The sequence below is a fragment of the Suricata suricatta genome, chromosome 4 (genome assembly GCF_006229205.1).
Source record: "Suricata suricatta isolate VVHF042 chromosome 4, meerkat_22Aug2017_6uvM2_HiC, whole genome shotgun sequence".
NCBI lineage: Eukaryota > Metazoa > Chordata > Mammalia > Carnivora > Herpestidae > Suricata > Suricata suricatta.
In genome coordinates this window covers 114,732,595-114,756,631 of record NC_043703.1, presented here as the reverse complement: position 1 = coordinate 114,756,631, position 24,037 = coordinate 114,732,595, and the positions used below count along the sequence as shown (strand labels likewise).

The 24,037-nt window shown below is 47.4% G+C and overlaps 1 protein-coding gene across 1 annotated transcript in view; it reads right to left on the bottom strand.

Annotated features, from left to right (window-relative positions):
- Window positions 1-24,037, bottom strand: part of DYSF (dysferlin) — a 209,043-nt gene that overhangs the window by 157,315 nt on the left and 27,691 nt on the right. Inside the window, exons 2-4 of the mRNA XM_029938519.1 lie at window positions 21,577-21,632; window positions 20,580-20,671; window positions 3,878-3,983 (exon numbers count right to left, since the gene is read on the bottom strand). Of these exons, the coding sequence (XP_029794379.1) occupies window positions 3,878-3,983; window positions 20,580-20,671; window positions 21,577-21,632 (254 nt within the window). The remainder of the gene's footprint in view (window positions 1-3,877; window positions 3,984-20,579; window positions 20,672-21,576; window positions 21,633-24,037) is intronic.

Below are 24,037 nucleotides of genomic sequence, written 5' to 3'. Positions count from 1 at the left end.
GGTCCCAGGTGGGAAGCCCCAACTCAGGCAGGTGGGGCCCCTTCCTGGGCTGCTCTGTGACTTAACACTATCACAGGCACTAGAAAATGGACTCGGATGGTCTCCAGTGGCCAGAGCTGCCTCCTGGCCCCAGCTCCCCTGGCCTGTGCTCAGCTGGGGGCTAAACCAAGCAAGGCTTAGCCCTCCTCACCCATCTATCACCTTCTGGCTTTCAGAGCCCCTTGAAGACATGGTCTATGAAGAACTGGCCATCTCTGCAAACAAGCAGGAGTCCCAACCCAGAAAGGAGAAGGCAGCAGGTTCCCAGCTGGTGAGCATGAAGTACAAACAGAGTGTGGAAACAAAGAACCAGAGGGGAAGAGATGAGGCCTCCAGGGATGGTCACCAACCTGACTCAGCCCCATGGACAGGGTCTAGGTATGAAAAGCTGTGTCTCAGGGCCTTGACAGGCCTCTGAGCCTATAGCAGCACAAGTGCAGGAGAACTTTCAGGAAACACCAATCATGGATGCACAGAGGGCAAGAGTGGACAGGTGTTAATTTAGCAGCACACCCAGGAAGCTAAAAACCCTGGTTGGAGGTACCAGGGACTATAATTTAATGATTTATAAGAAATACATATTTGGTCATTCAGGTGATCAAAATATACTTCTCAGATATATTGGTCTTCGTCCACAGTTCCTGAAAACATTTCAGAGCCATAAAGATAAAATGGGTGTCTTGTTATTAATGAAGGTGACTTTTGGACCCCACTTGGGTGGGAGCTAGTTGCCAGGAGGACCAACCATGTGATTAGAGGGTTGGAACTTTCAGTCCCATCCCTCCCAACCTCTGGGAAGGGAAGAGGAGTTGGCAGTTGAATCAGTCAATGACCAATCACTTAGTCCATCATGACTAACTATAACAATGCCTCCATTAAAAATTCAAGTGTTTTGGCCTCCTTTTTCAAAGAGCATCCATGTTTAGGGAACCAGAATACTTCCATATGCCACTGAACAGGGCCCCACACTCTATGAGACCATAAAGTTCCTTTGTTCAGGACCTCATCCTATGTATCTCTATCTAGCTATTGATTTATATGCTTTATCAAATCTTTTTAATAAACTGTTAAATGTTAGTAAGTGTTTCTCTGAGTTCTGTAAGCTGCTCTTGCAAATTAACCAAACCTAAGGAGATGGTCACTGGAACCTCCAATCTGTAGCTTGTTAGTCAGAAGCACAGGGGACAGCCTGGGCCTTGTGACTGGCACCTACCGTGGGAGGTGGAGGCAGGCTTGTAGGACTGAATCCTTAATTTGTGGAATCTGATACTGTCTCTGGGTAGATAGAATCAGAATTGAGTTGATGTTGGTAGGGGCACCCCCAGTTGAGATTGGGTCCCAGAACTCTAAAAGAGGGGTTTCAAACATAGCAAAGTAGGCAGGCCAGCCTTGAGATTTGTTGGAGAAGCTCCAAGAGATCCTTGACTCAAAGAATCTTCCTCACCAGCTCCCTGAAGTTCCTCCATTAGAGGAACTCTATACCTTTGGAGAAAGCCGTGGTCCTCTTCAGGATCCAGAAGTGCTTGGATGTAGTACTGTGATTTATAATTACAAATATGTGTGTGGGTGTGTGTGGGTATGTCTATTTGGTCATTGTCCCTGATTCTGCCACAGAGCTCCTTTTGGGAGCTCCTTGGAATTTCCCAAGTGATAAGAACCATAAAGGTGTCTTTTGTTGTGCTAATAGAATCACCTAAAGATGGGATCTGGTTGCTAGTGGAGCCAACCTTGAAATTAGAGGGTTGTAGAACTTTCAATCCCCACCACTTCCAGGGAGGGGATCTAGGCCAGAGAGGAAGTTCAGTTGCCAATGAAGCCTCCATAAAAACCCGAAGGACAGGGATTGGAGAGCTTCTGGTTGGATAATATAATAACCAGAATTCTAGTAAGTAAAATATTTCTCTGAGTTCTGTGAGCCACTCTACCAAATTAATCAAGCCCAAGAAGGGGGTCATTTGATCTAGAGATTGGACTTGAGATTGGCATTGGAAGGGGAAGAGGAGGTCTTGCAGGACTAAGCCCTTAACACAGTGCTGTCTTTGGATAGACAGTGTCAGAACTGAGTTGAATTGTAGGACACGCAGCTGGTGTCAGAGAACTGCTTGGTGGTGTAGAGGGAAAACACACACACACACACACACACACACACACACACACACACATTGGAAATTGATGCTAGATCCCTTAGATTGCACGAGTAAACTAGAGTTCAGATGAGGACAAGGGGGGATTCAGGAGGTGATGGAGACAGGTTGACTGATACTGGAGGAGGTCATCAACGCCCACCAGTTGATCCATGAGCTAAATCTAGGCAATTGGAGGCTCCTCCTCCTCTCTACTATCCTTGGAATGTCAGTTCTGCTTGCTTTCCTTGCTCCCAAAGGCTGCTCCAGGCACAGTCTTGAGCTAGTGACATGGTGCTGAGACTATCTGGATGGTAAACATGACTGAACCCAGTTAAGACCTCTATATAAACTTTAAAGACTTGGTGGATGGGTGCAGGATCTACTCATCTTGCTGTTGCCCCAGACAAGCCTCATTCGTAAGTTCCCATGCTTACTAAACCTGCTGCCTACCAGTCTGGAGTGCCCTGCCTCTTCCTTTGCTCTCCCCTGCCTTCCTTGAAAGGGAGCTGGTTTCAGATTTCACCTGGAAAGCTCCTAAAGAGGTTACAACCCTACAAGTGGTCACTGCACTAAACCCGAATGTTCTGCCCATGAGACTATCTGAGAAAGGGATGGATTATCCTGGGAAGTAACATCTCTGATGAGGGAAGGAGCCAACCAACATTGGCCTAAGATACCTAGGGAGGAAATTCCAGCATCAGAAGGGCAGTGGACCAGGAATCCATTCAAGTCCCTTCCACCCCTGAGAGTTTAGGAGATGTGCCACCCTCCCGTTTGTCCCCATTTGGACATGGATTCACCGTGTGACTTTAGTCAGTCACTCTCTTTCTCCAGCTCTCAGTACCCAGTAGTGGTTCCATTCAGAGTTCTGCCCAGATTGGCCATTTCCTGACTCATTAAGCCAGCCAAGAGCCCCCACCCTCACACACACACACACACACACACACACACCCATAGTAGCCCAGAACTAAGAGAACTAAGAGAACTCAGCCCAGAATCCTCAAGACCTCACTGGGAGGAAGTATTTCCAAATGGATCCTGGGAGGTGGAGCTGACCCAGAGGGAAGGTCAGGAATTCTACTGACCAGGAAGAAAGAACCCTGCAGCGTATATTTAGCTCCCTAAAAATAACGGGAAGCCAGAGATTAGGGCTGGAAATTGTCTGCTAGGACTGGCAAAGCACTGGAAAGGCTGGGGGAGGGGCAGGAAGGACAATGGAGGAAAGGAAGAGGGTCTGACAGGTCCCGGTGGGCAGGGGAGGGGAATGTCTGCCCCTTTCCCTGTGATCTGTGACCCAGATGAGTCAGATATTCCGGATCCAGAGATGGGGCCTGGCTGGTGAGGGAGGGCTGCCAAGGAGATTGTGGGAGCCATAGCCCAGGCTGCCCAGGAAGCTTGGGGAGACATCAGGTTTCTAGTGAAAAACCAATGCCAGGAGGTGACTGTGCCTCCCTACAGAACAGGAGGAGACCCAGGGGACAGGCAAAGCTGGTGTGAGAGAAGGCTGACTTGAGCCCAGCAGATGGGCCCAGGGTTCCCTCCTGTTCCCTTCCCACCTCTTCCATGCCAGTTCCCTTCCCCAGCACCCTGAGCTCTCGCCAGGGAGGGCCAGGCCTGGCTGCTGGTAGATGAGCTCTGACACACCACTTGCATCAGAAAGGCAAGGTCTCAGACCAGACTGAGCCTGATGCAAAGGTCCAGTAGCTACTTACCCCCGTGGGCTGATTCTTGGTGTCCAGCAGGGGGGCATTGAAGCTGGCAGATAGACTGGGGGTAGCAAGGACCTCCCGGAGTGGGACTTTGGCTTCCCCCAAGAACCTAAGTGGAGAGAGAAATAGAATATAAAGAACTAGCCTAATGTGCCTGACTTCTCCCAACATTCCACCCCCACCCCTACCTCTGCCACTACCACCTTACCCCACAAACAAACACCCTGCAGGCAAAGCTGATCTGCCGAAAATACCACAGTGCCCTAGGACCCCACCATGCTCCCTAGCACCTGCCCCCAGCCACCCCATGTACCATCCCTGGAGGGCCAGGACCCTCTCCCTGCACTAGAATGAGACACCTTCTCCCAAGGTCAACTTTGACCCCTTTCTGCCTCTCCCCAGAGGCCCAGCCCCACCACCCCTGTCCTCCTGGACACACCCATATAAGGGCTGTCGTGGCCATCACACCTCAGCAATCCACCAGGCCAGTGTCTTCTGAAAGCAGGGCAATTTCTCTGCCATCACACTTGCCTTGCTTGAAGCTACAGTAGCCCCTCTGCCCCCCATCTACACTAGCCATCTATACTGCTTTCCCAGGCCTCAGCCAGCAATGACTGATCATAAATGAAAAACTGTCTTTCCTGTCTTCAGACACAATTAGAAAAGCAAATTGGGGCAGGGTGGACATGCCCCACTCCCAAGAGTGGCCCAGAACTGTCACACCACACACACCTAAGGTAGCACCTCTGACGGGGGGGGGGGGGGGGGGGGGGGGGGGGGGGGGGGGGGGGGGGGGGGGGGGGGGGGGGGGGGGGGGGCTGGGGCATAAATGTATAGGCTCTTGGAAAGAGTAGGTCACTGAGTGATGATCAGTTCAGGCATCCTTCAAAGAGTGACAAGGAAAACGTTTGTGTTCCCGACGGGCAAACTGCATTTTGCACCTCTGTAGTGGTGGGAGGAAATCAGGGGCAGCAAGTGGCCCATCTCCATCAGAACTGTCGCCTGAGGTCTGCATCAGACTTCTGTGTGCTTCCTGCACATTGCTGTCAGGCTGTGGTCAGTGAAGAGCCACAGGACTGCTCTCATCATTTGCTTCTTTTTTTTTTAATGGTTTTTATTTATTTTTGAGAGACAGAGACAGTGCAAACAGGGGAGCATCAGAGAGAGGGGGAGATACAGAATCTGAAGCAGACTCCAGGCTCTGGGCTGTCAGTACAGAGCCTGACATGGGGCTCGAACCCACAAACTGTGAGATCATGACCTGAGCTGAAGCCAGTCGCTCAACCAACTGAGCCACCTAGGTGCCCCTCTCATCATTTGCTTCTTAACTTTCTTTCCCCTGATGAATAAACAGCACACCTGTTATTTGGGGCCCTCCTTTTTCCTAGTGTCTATAACAACCGATTTGAATGTAGGTTTTTATGAATACATAAAACATCGTCGGGAACACATAAAACATAGGTTTTATGAAGTTTTATTGAAGTAAAACTTCTATCTTGACCTGAATAGTTGATTTTTTAAAACTGGCTGCTCACACAGGAAGCCCTCCAAATCCTAAAGGAGAACACAGGCAGCAATCTCTTTGACCTCGGCCGCAGCAACTTCTCCAAAGGCAAGAGAAACAAAAGCAAACATGAACTATTGGGACTTCAAGATAAAAAGCTTCTGCACAGCAATGGAAATAATCAACAAAAGTAAAAGGCAGCCTATGGAATGGGAGAAGATATTTGCAAACAACATATCAGATAAAGGTTTAATACCCAAAATCTATAAGGAATTTATCAAACTCAATACCCAAAATACAAATAACCCAGTTAAGAATCGGGCAGAAGACACGAATAGACACTTTTCTAAAGAAGACATCCAGATTTCTAACTGACACATGAAAAGATGCTCAACATAACCCAATTTCACGGAAACACAAATCAAAACCATGATGAGATACCACCTCATATCTGTCAGAATGGCTAAAATTAACAACACAAGAAACAACAAATGTTGGCAAGGATGAGGAGAAAGGGGAACCCTTTTACACAGAACCCTCTGGAGAACAGTATGGAGGCTCCTCAAGAAACTAAAAATAGAACTACCCAATGATCCAGCAATTTCACTACTATGTATTTACCCAAAGGATACAAAAATACAGATTTAAAGGGGCACATGCACCCCAATGTTTATAGCAGTGCTCTCAACAATAGCTATATTATGGAAAAAGCCCAAATGTCCATCCACTAGTGAATGGATATGGATAAAGATGTGGGGGGGGGGGTATATTTAATGGAATACATAAATATAATGGAATATTACTCAGCCATCAAAAAGAATGAAATCTTGCCATTTGCAATGACAAATGGAGCTAGAATGTATTATGCCAGGCAAAATAAGTCAATCAGAGAAAAACAAATACCATATGATTTCATTCATATGTGGAATTTAAGAAACAAAGCAGATGAACATATGGGAAGGGGGGATGTGGGGAAGAAAAGAGAGGGAAACAAACCACTAGAGACTCTTAATGATAGAGAACCAACTGAGGGGTGATAGAGGTGGGTGGGAGATGGACTAGGTGGGTGACAGGTACTAAGAAGGCCACTTGTGATGAGCACTGGGTAGTGTATGTAAGTGATGAATCACTGGATTCTACTCCTGAAACCAATATTCCATTATATGTTAACTAAAATTTAAATTTAAAAAATAAAATAAAATACTCATAAAAGAAAAAAACCTGGCTGTTCAAAATGACATATTACTTCACATTCATTAGGATGGCTGCTATGGAAAAAACCAGAAAACAACAAAAACGGGTGAGGATGTGGAGAAATGGAACCCTTGTGCCTTGTTGGTGGGAATGGAAAAATGGATCAAACCACAGAATCTAGCAATTCCATTTGTGGGTATATATCAAAAGAATTGAAATCTGGGACTTGAAGAGATATTTGCACACCCATGTTCATAACAGGATTATTCACAATCGCCCAAAAATTAAACAACCCAAGTATCTATTAACAGATGAATAAATAAAGAAATGAACATTTGATTCTCTGACCGTGGAAGCATAGGTGTCAGCTTCTAACGCCCAATCAGGAAAGACCAGCTAACACCTTTAACATTTCTAAGGGAGGGCCTAAAGATGGAGGTTAAGACTAGTCAGGCCCTACGTGAGGGTCCTGGGCCCACTCTGATTGGTCAATACTCTAAATGTTGTGATTGGCTCCCACTATGTATGGTTAAAGTTACTGCCAGTATTGATAGGGAGGGTAGGGATTGGATCGCTGTGCCTGTGTCACCATTTCCTGTAACGCCCACTCCCTAAAAAAGCGTCTACCCCGCCATGCTTGGGGCTCTCTCCGCATGGATCTACTGCGCTGGTAAAGTCTGTAAACCCGAGTTTAGGCTCGGCCAGCCTAAACTCGTAATAAAGCCCTTTGCTTTTGCATGCATGAAAAAAAAAAGAAATGAATGGATAAATAAAATGCAATAAAAATTACGATAAAATGAATTAATTAGAAACATGTATGCTGTGAAATATTATTAAGCCTCAAAAAAGGAAAGAAAGTCTCACACCTGCAACAACATGAATGAACCCTGGAGACATTATATGAAGTGAAATAAGCCAGATACGAAAAGATATATACTGTGTGATTCCATTTGCATGAAATTCTTAGAATAAGCAAGTTCGTGAAGAAAGAAAATAAAATAGAGGTTACCAGGGGCTGGAGGAAGGGGAAATGGGGAGTTGTTATTTAGTGGGTACAGTTTCATTTTGGGAAGACGATAAGGTTCTAGAGACAGATGGTGGTGATAGTTGTATAACAGCGTGAAGGTGCTTCATGCCACTGAACTGTACACTTAAAATGGTTAAAATGGTAAGTTTTGTGATGTATATTTTACCACAATAAAAGTAATGAATTACTCATTAATTAATTGCTGCTTCTGTAAGCTTCTGGACAATAAAGTCACTTGAGCTCCATTCCTCTTGGGACCAGCAGACTGTTGGTCACCTAGCATGTTCCTTGGCCAGCAAGGCAATAGCCTGATTTGTGCTGAATTTTGTAACATTTTTCTGACATTTCTTTAAAAAAGGGCTAAAGAGAGAGTTGGTCCCTACTATTCATTCCTCATGGTGCCAGGAGTCACATTTTCTAGAATGTGGACTGCTGTGTGTTCTATTCCTTTGCAGCATGGAGCAGGCTTGTACCACAGCGTAAGCAAGAGCTCCTGGAGAGTCTCCATCCCACAGGGCCAGCATGGGGAAGGCACCTGTCACCAGGGTGTTGACTGAAGTGTCCTCAGTGTCACCAGGTAGAACCCAAGACCTGACCTTGACTGCTCACCTGCTTGTTACTACTGACCTTTGTCCCATATTTTCCTGTAAGCTCTTCTTTCCAGCTTCTCTACTAACTCAGGAAAAAGATTCCACTGGCATAGCATCCCATGATGAAAACCAAATGACCCCTCAAACAATCATGACTGCCCTGGTGCAGAGTTCAGTAGCCCAGACCACCCAGACCAGGTCGAGCTTAAGTCTCCACTTACAACCTGCAGATGAACCACGGAGTGAGCTCTGCAGTGACTGACAGTGACCTTCACCTCATTATAATACTATGATCTCTGCCTGAGGAGGAGCACAGGCCTCATTTACATGACATACAATGTAGGTACAGGCATATTTCCTTAAGGTGCATGACTGACCTCTTGCCCTATCTAAAGATTTTAAAGAAAAGGAAGGCATTCACCCCTTGCCAGGGGAGTCATGGCTTTAAAAGTTATTGCCTGTGTCTTCATTTGCTGCAAATAAAGTTTCCTTTGTGCAACAACTCTACCAGCTGCAGCTTCTATCTGTGACTCACCGAGAAGCAAACTCATGTTAGTAAGCTGGGTGACACCAGGACCCAGGCAATGTCAAAAAGACAAGACAGTAGGGGTAAAAGACCTGTGAATCCATGCCATCAGAGTCACACTTCCTTCGGGGTCAGCAGAGCAGAGACTGGCTCCAGCAGGTAGATGGCAGAGCCTGCCCTAGAACTCAGGTCCCCACATCCCTGAGGGGGCCACCTGGGGGGAGGGAAAGGCACAGTGGACAGTGGGAGCAGAGGGGATGGCAGGCCTGGTGGTGCAGACGTGCTGCTGGAAGGGAGCCCTGGAGGCTGCTGCAAGAGCAAGGCCTGGCCTCCGTGGCCTCCCTCTCAGGCCCAGGCCAGCCAACCCACTCCGCCCACCCCTTGGAGAATTCCAGGAAGTGGGGCAGGAACAATGGGAGGAAATGCAGAGGGAAGTGCCGGCCCCACCCCTGCCAGCCCAGGCACCTCCGGAGGCAGGGAGGCCCGGGTCAAAAGGGACCACTTGTTATTTCCTCCCTTAATATCTTTCTAGACCTTGAAGTGCCCCCACTTCCCACCCCTGTCATAGGCCTTGGGACCAGTCCTTTGGAGAAGCTGGGTAGCTTCACAAGCCCCCTCTCCTCTGGGAGGAGAGGCTGGAGGCAGCACAGCAGGCTGCCTGTGCCCAAGCCTAAGAAGCAGGCTGCGCCAGAGTGGGCAGCACAGAACTGCTCCGGGAGGCCAGCCTGGGGAGACCAGACCTCCTGGGGAGGTGGGCTGGGATGAGGCTTGATCATAGGAAACCCATATGGCCACTCTTCCGCAGAGATGGGAGAGAGGGGGAGGAGGGCCCAGACCCTCAGGGAGACCCACTGCATCCAGAGATCAAGACTGAGGCACAGACTCTAGGGCCCAGAGGCCTATATGAAACCAGCAGTGCCCTGCGCTCAGGAGCACTGGCACTGATACCAACCAGTGGCCACTGGCGGCAGACAGGATTCAGTATGGGTCATATGAAGTAAGGAGGGACCTGGGGGTCCTGCACCAGCTGCCTGGGAGCCAGCTCTGAGTGTGTGCAGAGCCCGGCAGATGGTTCATGAAATTGAGCCCCATATCAGACTCGTGCTGACATTGAGGAGCCTGCTTTGAATTCTCTCTCTCCCTTTCTCTCTCTGTCCCTCCCCTGCTTGTGCACACTCACTCTCTCTCAAAATAAATAAATAAATAAACTTTAAAAAAGAGAACAAAGAATATCCATAATCTCTTTACTTACTCAATACCCCTCTATGGCCCCATCCCCCTACTTCCCTACCCACCATGGGCCTTGGCCCCGCCCCCTGCAGCCTACTAATAGAAACATGTCTCTGTTTTCCCAGCCTCCCCAGACCTGGCCATCCCTTTTGGCAGTGCTGTCTATGCTCTGGAGCCACTGGAATGTGGGGGCAGGAAAAATGCGAGGGCTAAAATCGCTGCTGTCATCCCACAGACTGAAAGAGAAGTCAGGAATTGGCATGGGGTAGGACAGAGAGGTCCAGGCAGTTTACACATTGACAGGCACAAATTTTTCCTCCAAGAAAAAGGAACTAGTTCCCAGACTCATCACCCAGTGAGGTTAACTGTCCTATCAGAGATGGGAGAACTATGGGGTAATGGCCTCCCAAATCTGAGACCTAAGTGGGAGGCTATAAATTAAAGTGGCCAAGTAAGTTTATTTTAATGAAGCACATAGAAATCTAAACAATTTCATTTGAAAACATTGGGCCTTTTTCTGTGGATGCTAAATTTAGGGGCACATTTTGATGAGGCACAGGATATTTGCAGGGTCTTAATGTGTTCTTAAGACTTTGGGAGGGGGGTGGTACCTGGGTGGCTTAGTCAGTTAAACATCCAACTCTCTGAGACAGGGTTGTGGGATCAAGTTCCACATTGGGATCCTCACTGAGCGTGGACCTGCTTGAGATTCTCTCTCTCTCTCTCTCTCTCTCTCTCTCTCCCTCTCCCCTGTTTATTTGCTCACTCTCTTTAAAATAAAATTTAAAAATTATTTAAAAACTAAGACTTCAAAAAGGGGAAAAGAACAGTAAATATGCAATGGAAAAAATCAGACACCACCCTGACAGGTGATCAAAATGAACATCACCAATGAGGGACATCTTGTGCTTCCAGAACCTGAGAACCAACACACCCACAAAGTATTCTGGCCAGGAATTCGCAACAAATCTAATCATTAGAAAAGCATGAGACAAACCTCAAATGAAGAACATTCAATTAACAAAAAACTGGTATATTATATTATTCAAAAATGTAAGTTGTTGTAAAAGACGAAGGTTGTAGGAATGTTCCAGATTAAAGAAAGTTGTTGAAATATAATGATAAAATTCAATATGGAAGTCTAGACTGGACCCCATACTGAGGAAGAGGAGGAGGGGGACTTGCTATAAAAGACATTATTTGGTCAGTGGATAAGACAGAAGATGAACGGTGAATTAGCTTTGTTAAGTTTACTAAAGTTGATAAATACAGTGTAATTATGTAAAAGACTATCCCTAATCTTAATTCCTATTTTTAAATTCTTAAAAATATATTTTTTAGGAAATATTCACTGAAGTATTTAGGGATACAGGGCCATAGCGAATGTAACTTACCCTCAAATGAGAGAGAGAAAAAGGAAGGAAGGAAACGGGAAGGAGGGAGAGAGAATATTGTAAAGCAAATGGGGTAGAATGTTAATCAGTGATTCTAAGTAAAGAGATTATGGATATTCTTTGTTCTATTTTTTAAAGTTTATTTATTTATTTATTTTGAGAGAGTGAGTGTGCACAAGCAGGGGAGGGACAGAGAGAGAAAGGGAGAGAGAGAATTCAAAGCAGGCTCCTCAATGTCAGCACGAGTCTGATATGGGGCTCAATCCCATGAACCATGTGATCATGACCTGAGCCAAAATCAAGAGTGGGACCCTTAACTACTTAACCGACTGAGCCACCCAGGCGCCCCGTTTTTGTTCTATTTTTGCAACTTTTTTATAAGATCAAAATTATTTCTTAAAAACCTCCAGAAGTGTTTCCAGATATCAGTTTCTCATACTTTATCTTTTAAACTGAGAAAAGAACATGTCAACTAAAATACGTACATTACAACTCAAAGGTCACTGACTCAGCTGCACCTTCCTCTCAACAGATTCAATGAATCAGGCATGACCGGAAAGTCAGAGTACTGTTCTGGAAGGACGCGCATGCACACACACACACACACACACACACTCTCAGGGGAGGTTTAAGGTCCCTGTGAGGAGACAGCCGTGATCTGTGTCCCCTCCAGCCCTCAGCCATTTGTGCTGGGCAGTGAGGAGCAGGAAACGAGTGACAGCAGGACATTCCCACCCCCTGGTCTCTGGCAGCCTTCCCGCCAGTATCTGATTCCCCAGGGGCTGCCCAAAGGTGACTAAATAGTTTTCCACTTCAATCCACAGATAGACAAAAGAAAAACTATTCTGAAACTCAGGGATGTCCTGGAGTCTATAGTTATAAAAATCCTTGGAAAATAAGGGTACGATCAACACTTCCGAGCATGCTGAAAACAATGAGATGTGAACTGTAAATATTCCTGCCTCCCAAATATTCCAGGAAGGGGGGGCCTGCAAATCAGCCTACTGAAACCCAGAGGCTGAACTTAGGCTTACTTTGCCCAAATTCTAGCAACAGCAAACCACCACTCTGCCTTTTTAGATGTCTAAATGCACACACACACACACACACACATCTGGGTGAGTGTCTATTCCTATGTGGGAATGACATTTGTCAGCAGGGAGAAAATACCCCACACACATAAAACATATGGAGAATTAATATTCCTGATAAGATCCCAAACATACAAACGCTATGAATTAGGCAATAAAACACATGAAAAGATGCCCACCTTCACAAGTAGCCAAGAAAATAGTTTAGGGGCACCTGGCTGGCTCAGTCAGTCGAGCATGTGACTCTTGATATAGGGGTTGTGAGTTCAAGCCCCACGTTGAGTGTAGAGGTTACTTAAAAATAAAATCTTAAAAAAAAAACCAAACACAGTTTATAAGATTCTTTTTTCCCGTACCATGGCACTAAGCAAAAATTAAAAGACAGTCATCTTTTTTTGACACTGTTGGTGGACATAAATTAGGACACATTTTTGAAAAGTTATTTGGCAGAATCTATGAAAATGGTATATGTTCATATCCTTTGATCCAATAATCCCAGTTTTAAGGACTCATTTTAAAGAAAACAGTAGTGTAAGGACATAAAGCAGTTTGGATAAAGATATCCACTGAAGAGGCAGGAAGGAAATGAGAAAGAAACTGAATCCCAGTCAGTAAGGATACAGTGGGATAAATCATGGGGTGCCTACCCTGTGAAACACCACACAACCATTTCAAATGGGGGTGATCAATACATACTAGGAAAGGGTCCATGATAGAAGTGATGAAAAGCAGGGTGTAGACCAGTTTGTACGATGTGATCGCATTTTTGTTCAAGTACATGCATACACTAGCATGTGAACAGATGTTTGCATAGGCTTAGGAGTAGCCGAGGAAGACATGCACCAAACTGTCAACGACGGACACACCAGAGGGAAGGGAAGCAGCAGATGGGGGAAGGAAAACTTGCACCTCTTCCTTTATAGCTTTTGAAGAATGGAGGTTACTTTCGCTTATAAAAAATACTTAACATTTTTATATTCCTGTGAGAGTTTTCATAAATTAAAGAAGGGGTGTGCACATGTGTGTGTGGCATGCTGGTGCACACTCTGTACAGCCATGTGGGATGTGTGGGTGTACGCTCACTGTTGGTGCGGTCTGTGCATGTGTGTCTGCATGGACCCATCAGTCCCTGCACGCTAAACACCTTCCAGTGTGCCAAGCACCCTTAGGGCATCTGACGCCCACAGACTATCTCATTCAAGTGTCACAACAACCATGCAATGTGCGTACTAGTGTTGCCATTATCCTGATGAGGAAACAGGTTCGGAGAAATCCAGGTGGCAGACAGTGTCATTACAAGGTTCATTACTGATGGGAGGGGGGGTCCTGAGAGAAGCCTTTGAGCCTCATTGTCATGCCACCACCCCTGCCCTGCTCAGCTCTGGGGACAGCTGCGGAACTGAGACTCCCTGCTCCCTTGGGGATGGAATCCCTCCACCACATCAACATGCTCCTTGTAGAGGCCACAGGTGCCATCCAGGCAGCCCCCCCCCCCGCCCCGCCCCTGCCCCAGGAGCCCCAGCCATCACCTGTGCATTCTTGTGCGGGGCTCCTCTATTAAGTACTGAGACTTGCTCAGCTCCTTCCCTAAAATGCCCACATTCCCCAATACATTAAGCCCATTGTCCCCCAACACTTCCCCCCTCCACCCTGAGGGCACCAAGGCCTAGTCCAGGCTCAGAGGCAGCCCTGCAAGCAATCGTCACAGAGGTCAGACCCTCATTCCCAAAATACCTCCTCAAAGCCTATAGTGGTGCCTGCTGCTCACCATTAATTCTCTTGTTGGCCTAAACAGAGTCTGGCAGGGGCGCCGGGGTGGCTCAGTCAGTTAAAGGGTCAGACTTTGGCTCAGGTCATGATCTTGCAGTTCACGAATTCAAGCCCGAGCCCCACGTCAGCCTCTGTGCTGACAGCTCAGAGCCTGGAGTCTGCTTCAGATTCTGTCTCCCTCTCTCTCTGCCCCTCTCCCATTTGCACTCTGTTTCTTTCTCTCTCTCTCTCTCAAAAATAAATAAACATTAAAAAAATTTTAAACAGAGTCTGGCATAGACAGAACCCCAGGTTCCCAAGAGGGGCAAAACATTAAGCCACAGGCTGCACCAACACTCCAGTATGAATTAGTCCTTTTTCAAACCATCGCTGACTGAGAGCAGGCTTTGATGGGCAAGGGTACAGCCATGTGGATGTGTGGGTGTACGCTCACTGTTGGTGCGATCTGTGTGTGTGTGTCTGCATGGACCCATCAGTCCCTGCACGCTAAACACCTTCCAGTGTGCCAAGCACCCTTAGGGCACCTGACGCCCACAGACTATCTCATTCAAGTGTCACAACAACCATGCAATGTGCGTACTAGTGTTGCCATTACCCTGATGCCAGTGGGAATGGAAGGAACTGAGGGAGCAGGAAGCAGCACAAGAGAGACACGGAGAAGATGTGCCAAAAGGAACTGCCACAGCAGTTCTTCACAGAGTTCCCTCAGATGTGCTTGTGCGTTTGACTTAACCCCCTCAAGGAGGAAGAAACAGAGAGGCTCAGGGAGCTTCGCTGAGACGAGGCTCCTGCTCTTCCCCTGGACCACCCTGTCAAACCGCCTCTAAGGGTGGGAAGAGGAACAACCGAAAAAGGAAGAAGGAGTAGGCATTCAAGAAGGTTCCCAAATTGCCTCCTGGGCCTCCAGCCAGATGCAGACACCATGACTGATGACCCAGATCCCGGGCAGGGGAGGGAAGGCGAGTCTCTGTGTGGGGCTGAGAGACCCCTCAATGCCCCACTTTATGCCCTGGGTCCCTAAGAGGTTCCAAGTAGACCACACTACTCCACAGAAAATGCTATCCTAAACACCAAACAAAGGCTTTTTCAAAGGCAGTAAGTGCCTCCTAACTGGTCCTTGGTATAGAGTTAAGGGTCTTTCTATGCTGTTTGATGAAAGGGAGGCAGGGTGCACAGTCACCCTGAGACAGGGTTGCCAGATCGAATACAGGATTCCCTGTTAGGCTCACATTTTAGATAAACAAGGAACATGTTTTTATTATAGGTAGGTCCCATACAGGGACTGACTGGCTCAGTCAGTTAAGTGTCTGACTCTTGATTTCAGCTCAGGTCATGATCTCACGATCGTGGGATTGAGCCCTATGTCGGCCTTGGCACTGAGCATGAAGTCTGCTTAGGATGCTCTCCCTCCCTCCCTCTGCCCCTCCTCCGCTCACACTAGCAATAAATGAATGAACGAATGAATAAATAAATAAATCTGTTCCCATGCAATATTTGGGACTTAACTGGGTGTCCTGAATGTTTGTTGGGTCTGGCCGCCCTATGCCAGGCCTGGATAGGCCTGAAGCCAATAAGTTACTGTGGTCAAAGTGGAGAACATTTTGGCCCTGGTATTTTTCTGACAGGCAGGTGTTTTGACCCCATGGAGACTTTTGCTTTCATGTGTATGTTTACCAAATATTTAAATCAAAAATATACCTACATTAATTCATTTCCACTGAAAAGGAACAAATTAAATTAAGCCCACTGAATTTATTAACGTACTTTCTATACAGCACAATTAACTATTTCCCTTTTCTTCAATCTTTCTTTTATATGACCAAAATTAGTGTCATTCATAACAACTATTTTCTGTTTAAATTTCCCAACACAGATTTGGCTCAAAGATTTTTTTTTTCAATTATTTGGTTCATAAAAGCTCTGCTGAATATATTTCCTTTCTATTTTGAGTTTTCTCTTACAGAATTACTTTTATTATGTCCCATTTTCCGAGGTCAGTGCTTACAGTAACCAACAAGATTCTTCATTCCATTTTTCATTCCCTTCACAATTCTGCCCATGTGCGGTCTTAACTATAATTATTTCGTGGTGATCATTTCCACCAATAATTACATACACTACTGTAAGAGTGACAGTTCCTATGTCTCCTAGCTGATCCAGGAAAATATCGAGAATACTTCCTTACAGAAGTGCCAGCATGGCCCCAACACAGTGGGCGTCCAACCTTGGGTGCACATGGCCTCCGCCGAGCAGTTAGAAGAGGCACGAAGGCCCGCACCCCACACCAGAGTTTCTTGTTTCATCAGTTTGCTGTGGAGCCCAGACAATGATCTCTTTTAAAGCTCCCACATCATGCTAATATGCAACCAGGGCAGGAACACTTTTGTAAAACTCGAGAGCTACATTGTCCAACACAGTAGCCATTATGAGCCCCACATCAAAAGCAGGCAGGGGGCTCTCTGCCGCAGCACAGACCTCGCTTTGGATCCTCGGTCTCCCTCTCTCTCTGCCCCTTCCCCGCTCACACTCGCTCTTTCTCTCTCCCAAAAATAAATAAACAGGTGCATCTGGGTGGCTCAGTCACACACTTAACTAAGCATGTGGCTTCAGCTCAGGTCATGGTTTCACCATTTGTAGGTTCAAGCCCAGCACCGGGCTCTGTGCTGACAGCTCAGACCCTAGAGCCTACTTCAGATTCTGCGTCTCCCTCTCTCTCTGCCTGTCCCCTACTTGTGCTCTCTCTTCTCTCAAAAATGAATACACGTTAAAAAATGTTTTTAATAAATAAACATTAACTTTAAATTGGTTAAAACTAAATAAAATTTAAGATTCGGTTCCTCAGTTATACCAGCCAACACAGAACATTTCCATCATCTCGGCAAGTTCTGCCAGGCAGCACTGGTCTGGACTGAGTGGCTCTCACCCCGGGCTGCCCAGTAGAAACACCTAACACCTGGGACTTTGTGACGACACCCGCAAGGCAAGGGAGTATATAAAAGCTGTAGGTGATGCTATCACGTTGCCCGGATTAGGAACCTCTAGGCTGACCATCCCAGTGGTCACAGCAACCAGTCAGGGATCAGGGTCAACACCTCTGCAACGTCCCTCTGAGAAGCCCACAGCAAACAGAAAGTTGTTCAGTGCAGCCCAAGACAGGAGTCCAGGACCTCCAGCTGGGCTCTCAAGAGTGTCTCCCATCCATAGGAGCCGAGTTTCCCTCTCTGTGCATTTCAAACCTGGTTTTATCAGCACAGAGTTGGCCCGGCACCACAGTTGGTTCTGGGTTCCCTCGGGCAGGTGTGTAGGTGCTGAGCAACTGAGAAGCCCCAAGGCTCTGCTCCTGTCCCGAGGCAAGGAGGGCTCCGCGAGCTCCCACTCCAGGCCAGCAGGCCAGGCAAGGCCACCCCAAACTGCCAACGGTCATCAGGGGAAACACAGCAGCGCCAGATGCCCCTCCAACAGCTTTACCCTCAGGCATCTCACGGTCCAGCAAAGTGCGATGGAGGCTGCATACCCCACTGGCTGCCATAATGAAGTCAAAATGCCACTATTTCCGCACATGACAGTGTGGTTTGTGCAACCTGTGAAATTCTTCAGATGTTTACATTTAAACTTAAAGTTTAAATTTAGGGGACGCCTGGGTGGCTCAGTCGGTTAAGAGTCTGACTTCGGCTCAGGTCATGTCAGGTCATGGTCTCACAGTTCGTGGGTTCGAACCCCACGTGAGATTCTGTGCTGACAGCTAGCTCAGAGCCTGGAGCCTATCTTTGGATTCTGTGTCTCCCTCTCTCTCTCTGACCCTCCCCTGCTCAAGATGTCTCTCTCTCTCTCTCAAAAATAAATAAAAACACTTAAAAATTAAAGTTTAAATTTAGTTTAATTTTAAATTTAAATTTGACTTTAGTTCAAATATAATTTTTAATTGCCACAAATATAAAATAAAGACACATTTGGAAAACTCAAAGCCTACACGCAAATATAAGAAGTCTCTAGTAAATCAGGAAGTTTTGAGAATTAGCAATTCTGCAAATTGATATTTGAGGAACTGATTTCTAGCACTGGCCCTGAGGCAAATTGGTGTTCAGGGAGCCAGCTTCCCCCCAGGAGCTAGAGGACACCCAGAGGGGCCAACGAGAAGGCCCCAAGGTGCAGTACAGCCTGGCCCCCATGTGTGACATTGGTCTGGTGTCACCCAACCTGGCCCTGGAATTGATAAAAAATATCTTCACATCCCCTGCTCTCAGGTCTCCTTCTTGATCTCAGAAATTTTCTCACAGGGCCTGTAAAATGCTAAATATGATCGTGAAAATGAAACATGCATTTCCTCCTACATATCTTGCAGTAACCAGACTGTCCCACCTTCGCGTCACTAAGCCCTCTCAACTTCAGCAACATGAAGGCCTGGACCTCTCCAGAAGAGTCCAGCACCAGCTGGGGCCTTCTAGGAGCCTCTGAGAGGCACAGGGACTCAGAGGTTATGAGTGTGCTGCAGACCTGCCTTCAGGCGTAGCTCTGCCAGGGGCACCTGCGTGGCTCAGTCAGTTGAGCATCAACTTCAGCTCAGACTGTGATCTCACAGTTTGTGAGTTTGAGCTCTGTGTCAGGCTCACGTTGTCAGCATGGAGCCTGCTTCAGATCTTCTGTATCTGCCCCCCACCAAGTCCCTCCCCAAATTGTGTGCTCTCTCTCTGTCAAAAATAAACATTTTTTTAAATTAAAAAAAAAGAATAGTTCTGCCATCACCAGCCTCTGAGAAAAGCACCTTATAAAGACTCAGCACAGGGCCAGACACTCGGCTAAGGCCTTGGTAAACATCAGCTGTTGTGGTTTTGCTATTATTATCCTCAGCCTGGTATCTGAGAATTCCTCCCAATCGGGTCCCACTGGCTGCATGTGTCATGTGACTGAGTCCCACCTGTAAGGCCTTAGCATGACTGCCTGCCATACTCAAATCTGGAAAGCCCTCCCTCCCTCACCCCCAAAGCCTTCGAGTCAGTCTGTGTGGGCCTCCTCCAGAAAGCCTTCCAGGACTGTCCAGTGCTCAGCATTACTCCCTCCCGCACCTGCAGATCCACACTCACGTGTGGTAGAGGCTACTTTTTCTGCACAAAATGTTTGTGTTGGGGCACATGAGTGTGAACTGACTCCAGCTCCTGCCCTCCCTGCAGATGGGGTAGAGGTCCCAGTGAAAGTGCACCCGCCCTCCCTGCACATACCATGCCCTGCACCCATGAGCAGCAGAGCCACAGAGAGACTGTGGCAGCTGGGTTATCTTCCGAGCTTTTTAAGAATTGAAACTTTGCAGGTGTTTTGCAGCCTGAGACCCTCATTGGCTTCCTCGGCCTCTGAATCCTCCCTCCTTTCCTCCCTTTCCTCTCCCACCCCAGGGTAACACAACCAGGCCTCCCGGGCCTCAGACACTGGCTGACCCAGTTACCAGACAAAGGCACCCCTGTGACCAGATCACAGTACAGCAAGCCCCTGCTTTGGTAAATGGCACCAAGAGCAGGAACCCACCCCTGTCGGCACCTAACACAGGCCGTACCCTGCCACGCCCAGCAGAGATGCTGAACCTTACCCTCACAGTCAAGGCTAGGGGGTCTCACAGGCTGCATCTCTCAGACCACCTGACCCCACAGTGAGCAGGGCCATCGGTCTGCAAGCTCAGTTGGTCTTGCCCACCCCCCTACCCTGCCACCAGCATATGTAAGGCCTGGAGCTCCAGAACAGGAGAAAGGACCCACTGGCCGCCTACAAAGAGCCTGCTTGTGCCTCCACAGCTGCTCCTCCACTGCTCCTGCCCGGCAACCTTCCAAACCATGCACATGAAACAAGACAAAAGCTTGCCAAAGGGAGGTATTCAGGCACTACAAACCTTTATTATCTTTTGACTTCTAAACCGCAAAGCTCACCTCACGTCCCTCCTCTGCATGAAGCCTTTCTTGAGAGCTCCCTGATAGCTGCGGCTGCACTTTGCCAGCCTGCCTGCTGGAGTGTGTGCCAATGTCCTCACCAGCCTGGGCTGGGTGGAGACAGGTGACTGCACCCAGGCACCCCTGGGCCAGAGCAGGACACTGGGAGCCTTTTCCTCCCTGCTCCCTAGGGCACAGGCTGTCTGTGCAAAGGCGTCCACACCTGATTCGAACCCATCTCCCTGCCCCGGAGCCGGCACAGCTCTCAGATTTACCCCCGGCTGAGTCCTTGAGACTACAAGCAGGCCGCTCACCAACATCTACCACGTGCCCAAGCCCACGAGAGGCAGGTCTCCCATAAATGCTAAATTGAAACACTAGCTCTCCAGGGGCCAGATTCTGAAGTCTGTGTCCACCACGAACCTACCTGTACCTTCAGGACACAGAGTCACCCTTGCCCACCTCACCTGTTCCTTCCCATTGTCTCATGGTCTTTGACCACCACATGAAGCTCAGAGCTCTGGTCCAAAGGGATGCCCTTGAGGTCCCACTCAAAGCCCTGAAAGGAAAAGAGAAAAACCATCTTAACTTGTGGCCCCCTATGAGAAGAGACTGTGTCTGGCTCACCCTGGTCCCCCCATGATACTGAGGAGCCATCCATGAAAAATGCTGGTGGGCGGGTGGATGAATTAGTAAATGAATGAATGAATATATGAATAGCAGGGTTCCAGATCTTCGAAAGATATAGTGAAAGCCAAAGGCAGCAGAAGAGAGAAGGAAGTCAGGCTCCCACAGCCCCTTTCCCCCAACTCAATTCCACCAATCACCAGGAAGCCAGGCCAGGAGCACAGCTGAGGAGAATGCAAGTGACCCTGCAGGGTCCTCTGAGACCAAGATTAATGTGCTCATGTGGAAACCAGGCTGCTGGTGAGCAGCATGAATTAGTGCCACACTGAGAACGCCCATCCAAAGGCCCTGGGACTCTCTTCAGAGCAAAGGTACCCCTGTGCATCCCAACCCCATCCATAGAGGGCATCCAGAGCTTCCAGAGGACCACCAGGGGCCATGGGCAGGGAGATGGTTGAGGTCCTGGTTTATCAGGGAGGACGAGGGCTTTGGGCAGGAAGAACAGCCTGCATAAGAGAGACGAGGCAGGCCAGAGAGCCCCCAAACTACCTAGCTGGTAGTTCTGTGTGGATGACTAGAGCTGGAAGGAATAGAAACAAAAGACATCACACTCCTCCCCGTGCCACACCCACATCAGAGGAGATGGTTCTATCTCCCTGGAAGGCCAAGCCACCAACCCTCCTCCCAGGAGGCAGGCACATTTCGTTGACACGCTGGACCAGTAGCCCCTCCCCTCCTTGACAATACCACTGAGAAAGTCACCTCCCGCACAAACCCTTGGCTTGTCACTGCAGAGACGGTGGCAGTGGAGCAAAAAAGAATGGAAATTTTACATACCTCATTCCATACGGGGTTCACGCTGTTCTTGATGACTTTGGTTCTCTTCTTCACCCCTACGAGAAAGACAAAGGGAGAGTGGAGAACTGAATCCCACCCCTACCTGTCACTGAGTTAGGGTCAGCTTCTGAGACCCACACTGCACCTCATCTGCCACAGGAAACCTTGCCCAACCAAGGGATTCCTGAGATTCCCACCAGTCTGAAAGGAGTGGCCAATGCCAGTCACACGACTTCTCTCTCTCAGCTCTGGGACTGAGAAACAGCAGCTCCATCAGAAGGATGTTTTTAAAGGAAAATACCCAGGCTGTCTCTTAATGGGTTTGTTACAGTTATGACAATATGTTATTATATAACATAACACATTCTACTGTTAGAAAGTTATGACTTTCTAAATAAAGTTTTTTAGGGATGCCTAGGGGACTCAGTCAGTTAGGCATATGACTTCAGCTCAGGTCATGATCTCAAGGTTCATGGGTTTGAGCCCCGTGTTGGGCTCTGTGCTGACAGCTAAGAGCCTAGAGTCTGCTTCAGATTCTGTGTCTCCCTCTCTTTCTGCTCCTCCCTGCTCATGCTCTGTCTCTCAAAAATGAATAAACATTTAAAAATTTCTTAATTAAATAAAGTTTTTTAACTGTAATTTTCTGGCTCTAATAATGAATGATCTTCATGGAAAAAAAATTTTTTAAACATCTACCTGCACATATTATATGACTCCATTTATATGAAGCATCCAGAATAGGCAAGTCCAGAGACAGGAAACAGATTGGTGGTTTCCAGGGGCTGGGGGAAGACGTGAACAGGGAATGAATGCTTCACGGAGGTTTCTTTTTGAGGTGATGAAATGCTCTGGAATAAGTTAAAGATGATTGCAGAGCCTTGTTGAATATACTAAAAACCATCTAAACTGTGCACTTATAAGAGGTTAAAGTGATGAATTATAGGGTTTGTGAATTTTAGCTCAATTAAAAAACAATCCCCCTTGCCTTGAAGGGGTCTGTCTGAAGCAGGTTGTCCTAAGGTAGTTCTCTTGGCTCACAAGGGCTGGGCCAATGGCATGCAGAATGGCTGGGGGTAGACAAGAAGTGACACTGTCATGGCTGAGACCAGTGCCCCAGACAGTAGCCAGGCAGAGCATCATCTCCGGAGCCTCAGCCACAGAAAAGGCTAAACATGTCCAACCCTCTAGTAAGTGGCAGAACATAAATGGGTCTGTGTCCAACGGATGATTGAAAGTGGTCAGCCAGACACAGAACTTACATTTGGATTGGATCCTAAAGATCATCTGGCTCTACACCACCTGTGCAAGGCTCTCTAGCAAGGAGCCTTTGGTTTAACCTGGATCAGCTTTTTGTTTGGAGAGAGAGATTGACACAGAGAGAGCACATGCATTAGAGAGTGAGTGAGTAGAGGAGGGGCAGAGAGAGAGGAAGGGGAGAGAATCCCAAGTAGGCTCAGTGCTGTAAGTGTAGAAAAAGACACAAGACTTGATCTCATGGACTATGAGATCATGAATTGAGCCGAAATAAAGAGTTGGAAGCTTAACCAACTGAAACACCGATGTGTGCCTGAACCGCTCAATTTTTAGAGTCTGGACCAGGAAAGCCCCAAAGCCTGTGGAAACATCTCTCAGGACCCCCTGAGACCTCCTCCAAAGCTGGGCATTGCCAGTGACCTCCTGTGGGCTCAGACCTCTCTGGCCAGCTTCAGAGCAAAAGAAAAGAAAACTAGAGTGGGTTCAAGAATGCAAGGAGGGTTTAAAGAAATATTTGGAGGAAAGAAACAAAAGAAAAAGAGAAAACAAAGGAAAATCATGAAGAAAGAGACATCTGAGGGAGAGAGGCGGAGCAGGGCTTGGTAGACTCTAAAGCCATTATGTGAAAATAGTTACTCTGTGTCCAGGGAGTCCCTTCAGAGATTTTGATCAAACTCTCCCACGTGGGACAGGGTGAACTCCCACCTGCGCCCCCCCCCCCATGGCCAGCTGCAAATCACTGATATGGGAAAAGAATGTTGGCTTTAGAATGACACAGGCCACCACAGAATACTTATTCCATGAAACCTTAGGGTAAAGTTCTCAAGCTTTTTGTTCTTTTTAAAAAAAATTTTTTTTAAATATTTATTTTTCAGACAGAGAGAGACAGAACATGAGCAGGGGAGGGGAAGAGTGAGAGGGAGACACAGAATCTGAAGCAGGTTCCAGGCTCTGAGCTGTCAGCACAAAGCCCAATGTGGGGCTTGAACCCATGAACTGTGGGATCATGACTTGAGCCAAAGTTGGATGCTTAACTGACTAAACCACCAAGGCGCCCCAAGGTTCTCAAACTTTTTGACCTCAAGACATAACTCTTAAAATTTACAAAGGAACTCAAAAAGCTTTTATTTAGGTGACTTGTATCTATTGACTTTTATCATCCTAGAAATAACAACTGAGGCATTTAAAAATATTTATTTAGTAATTA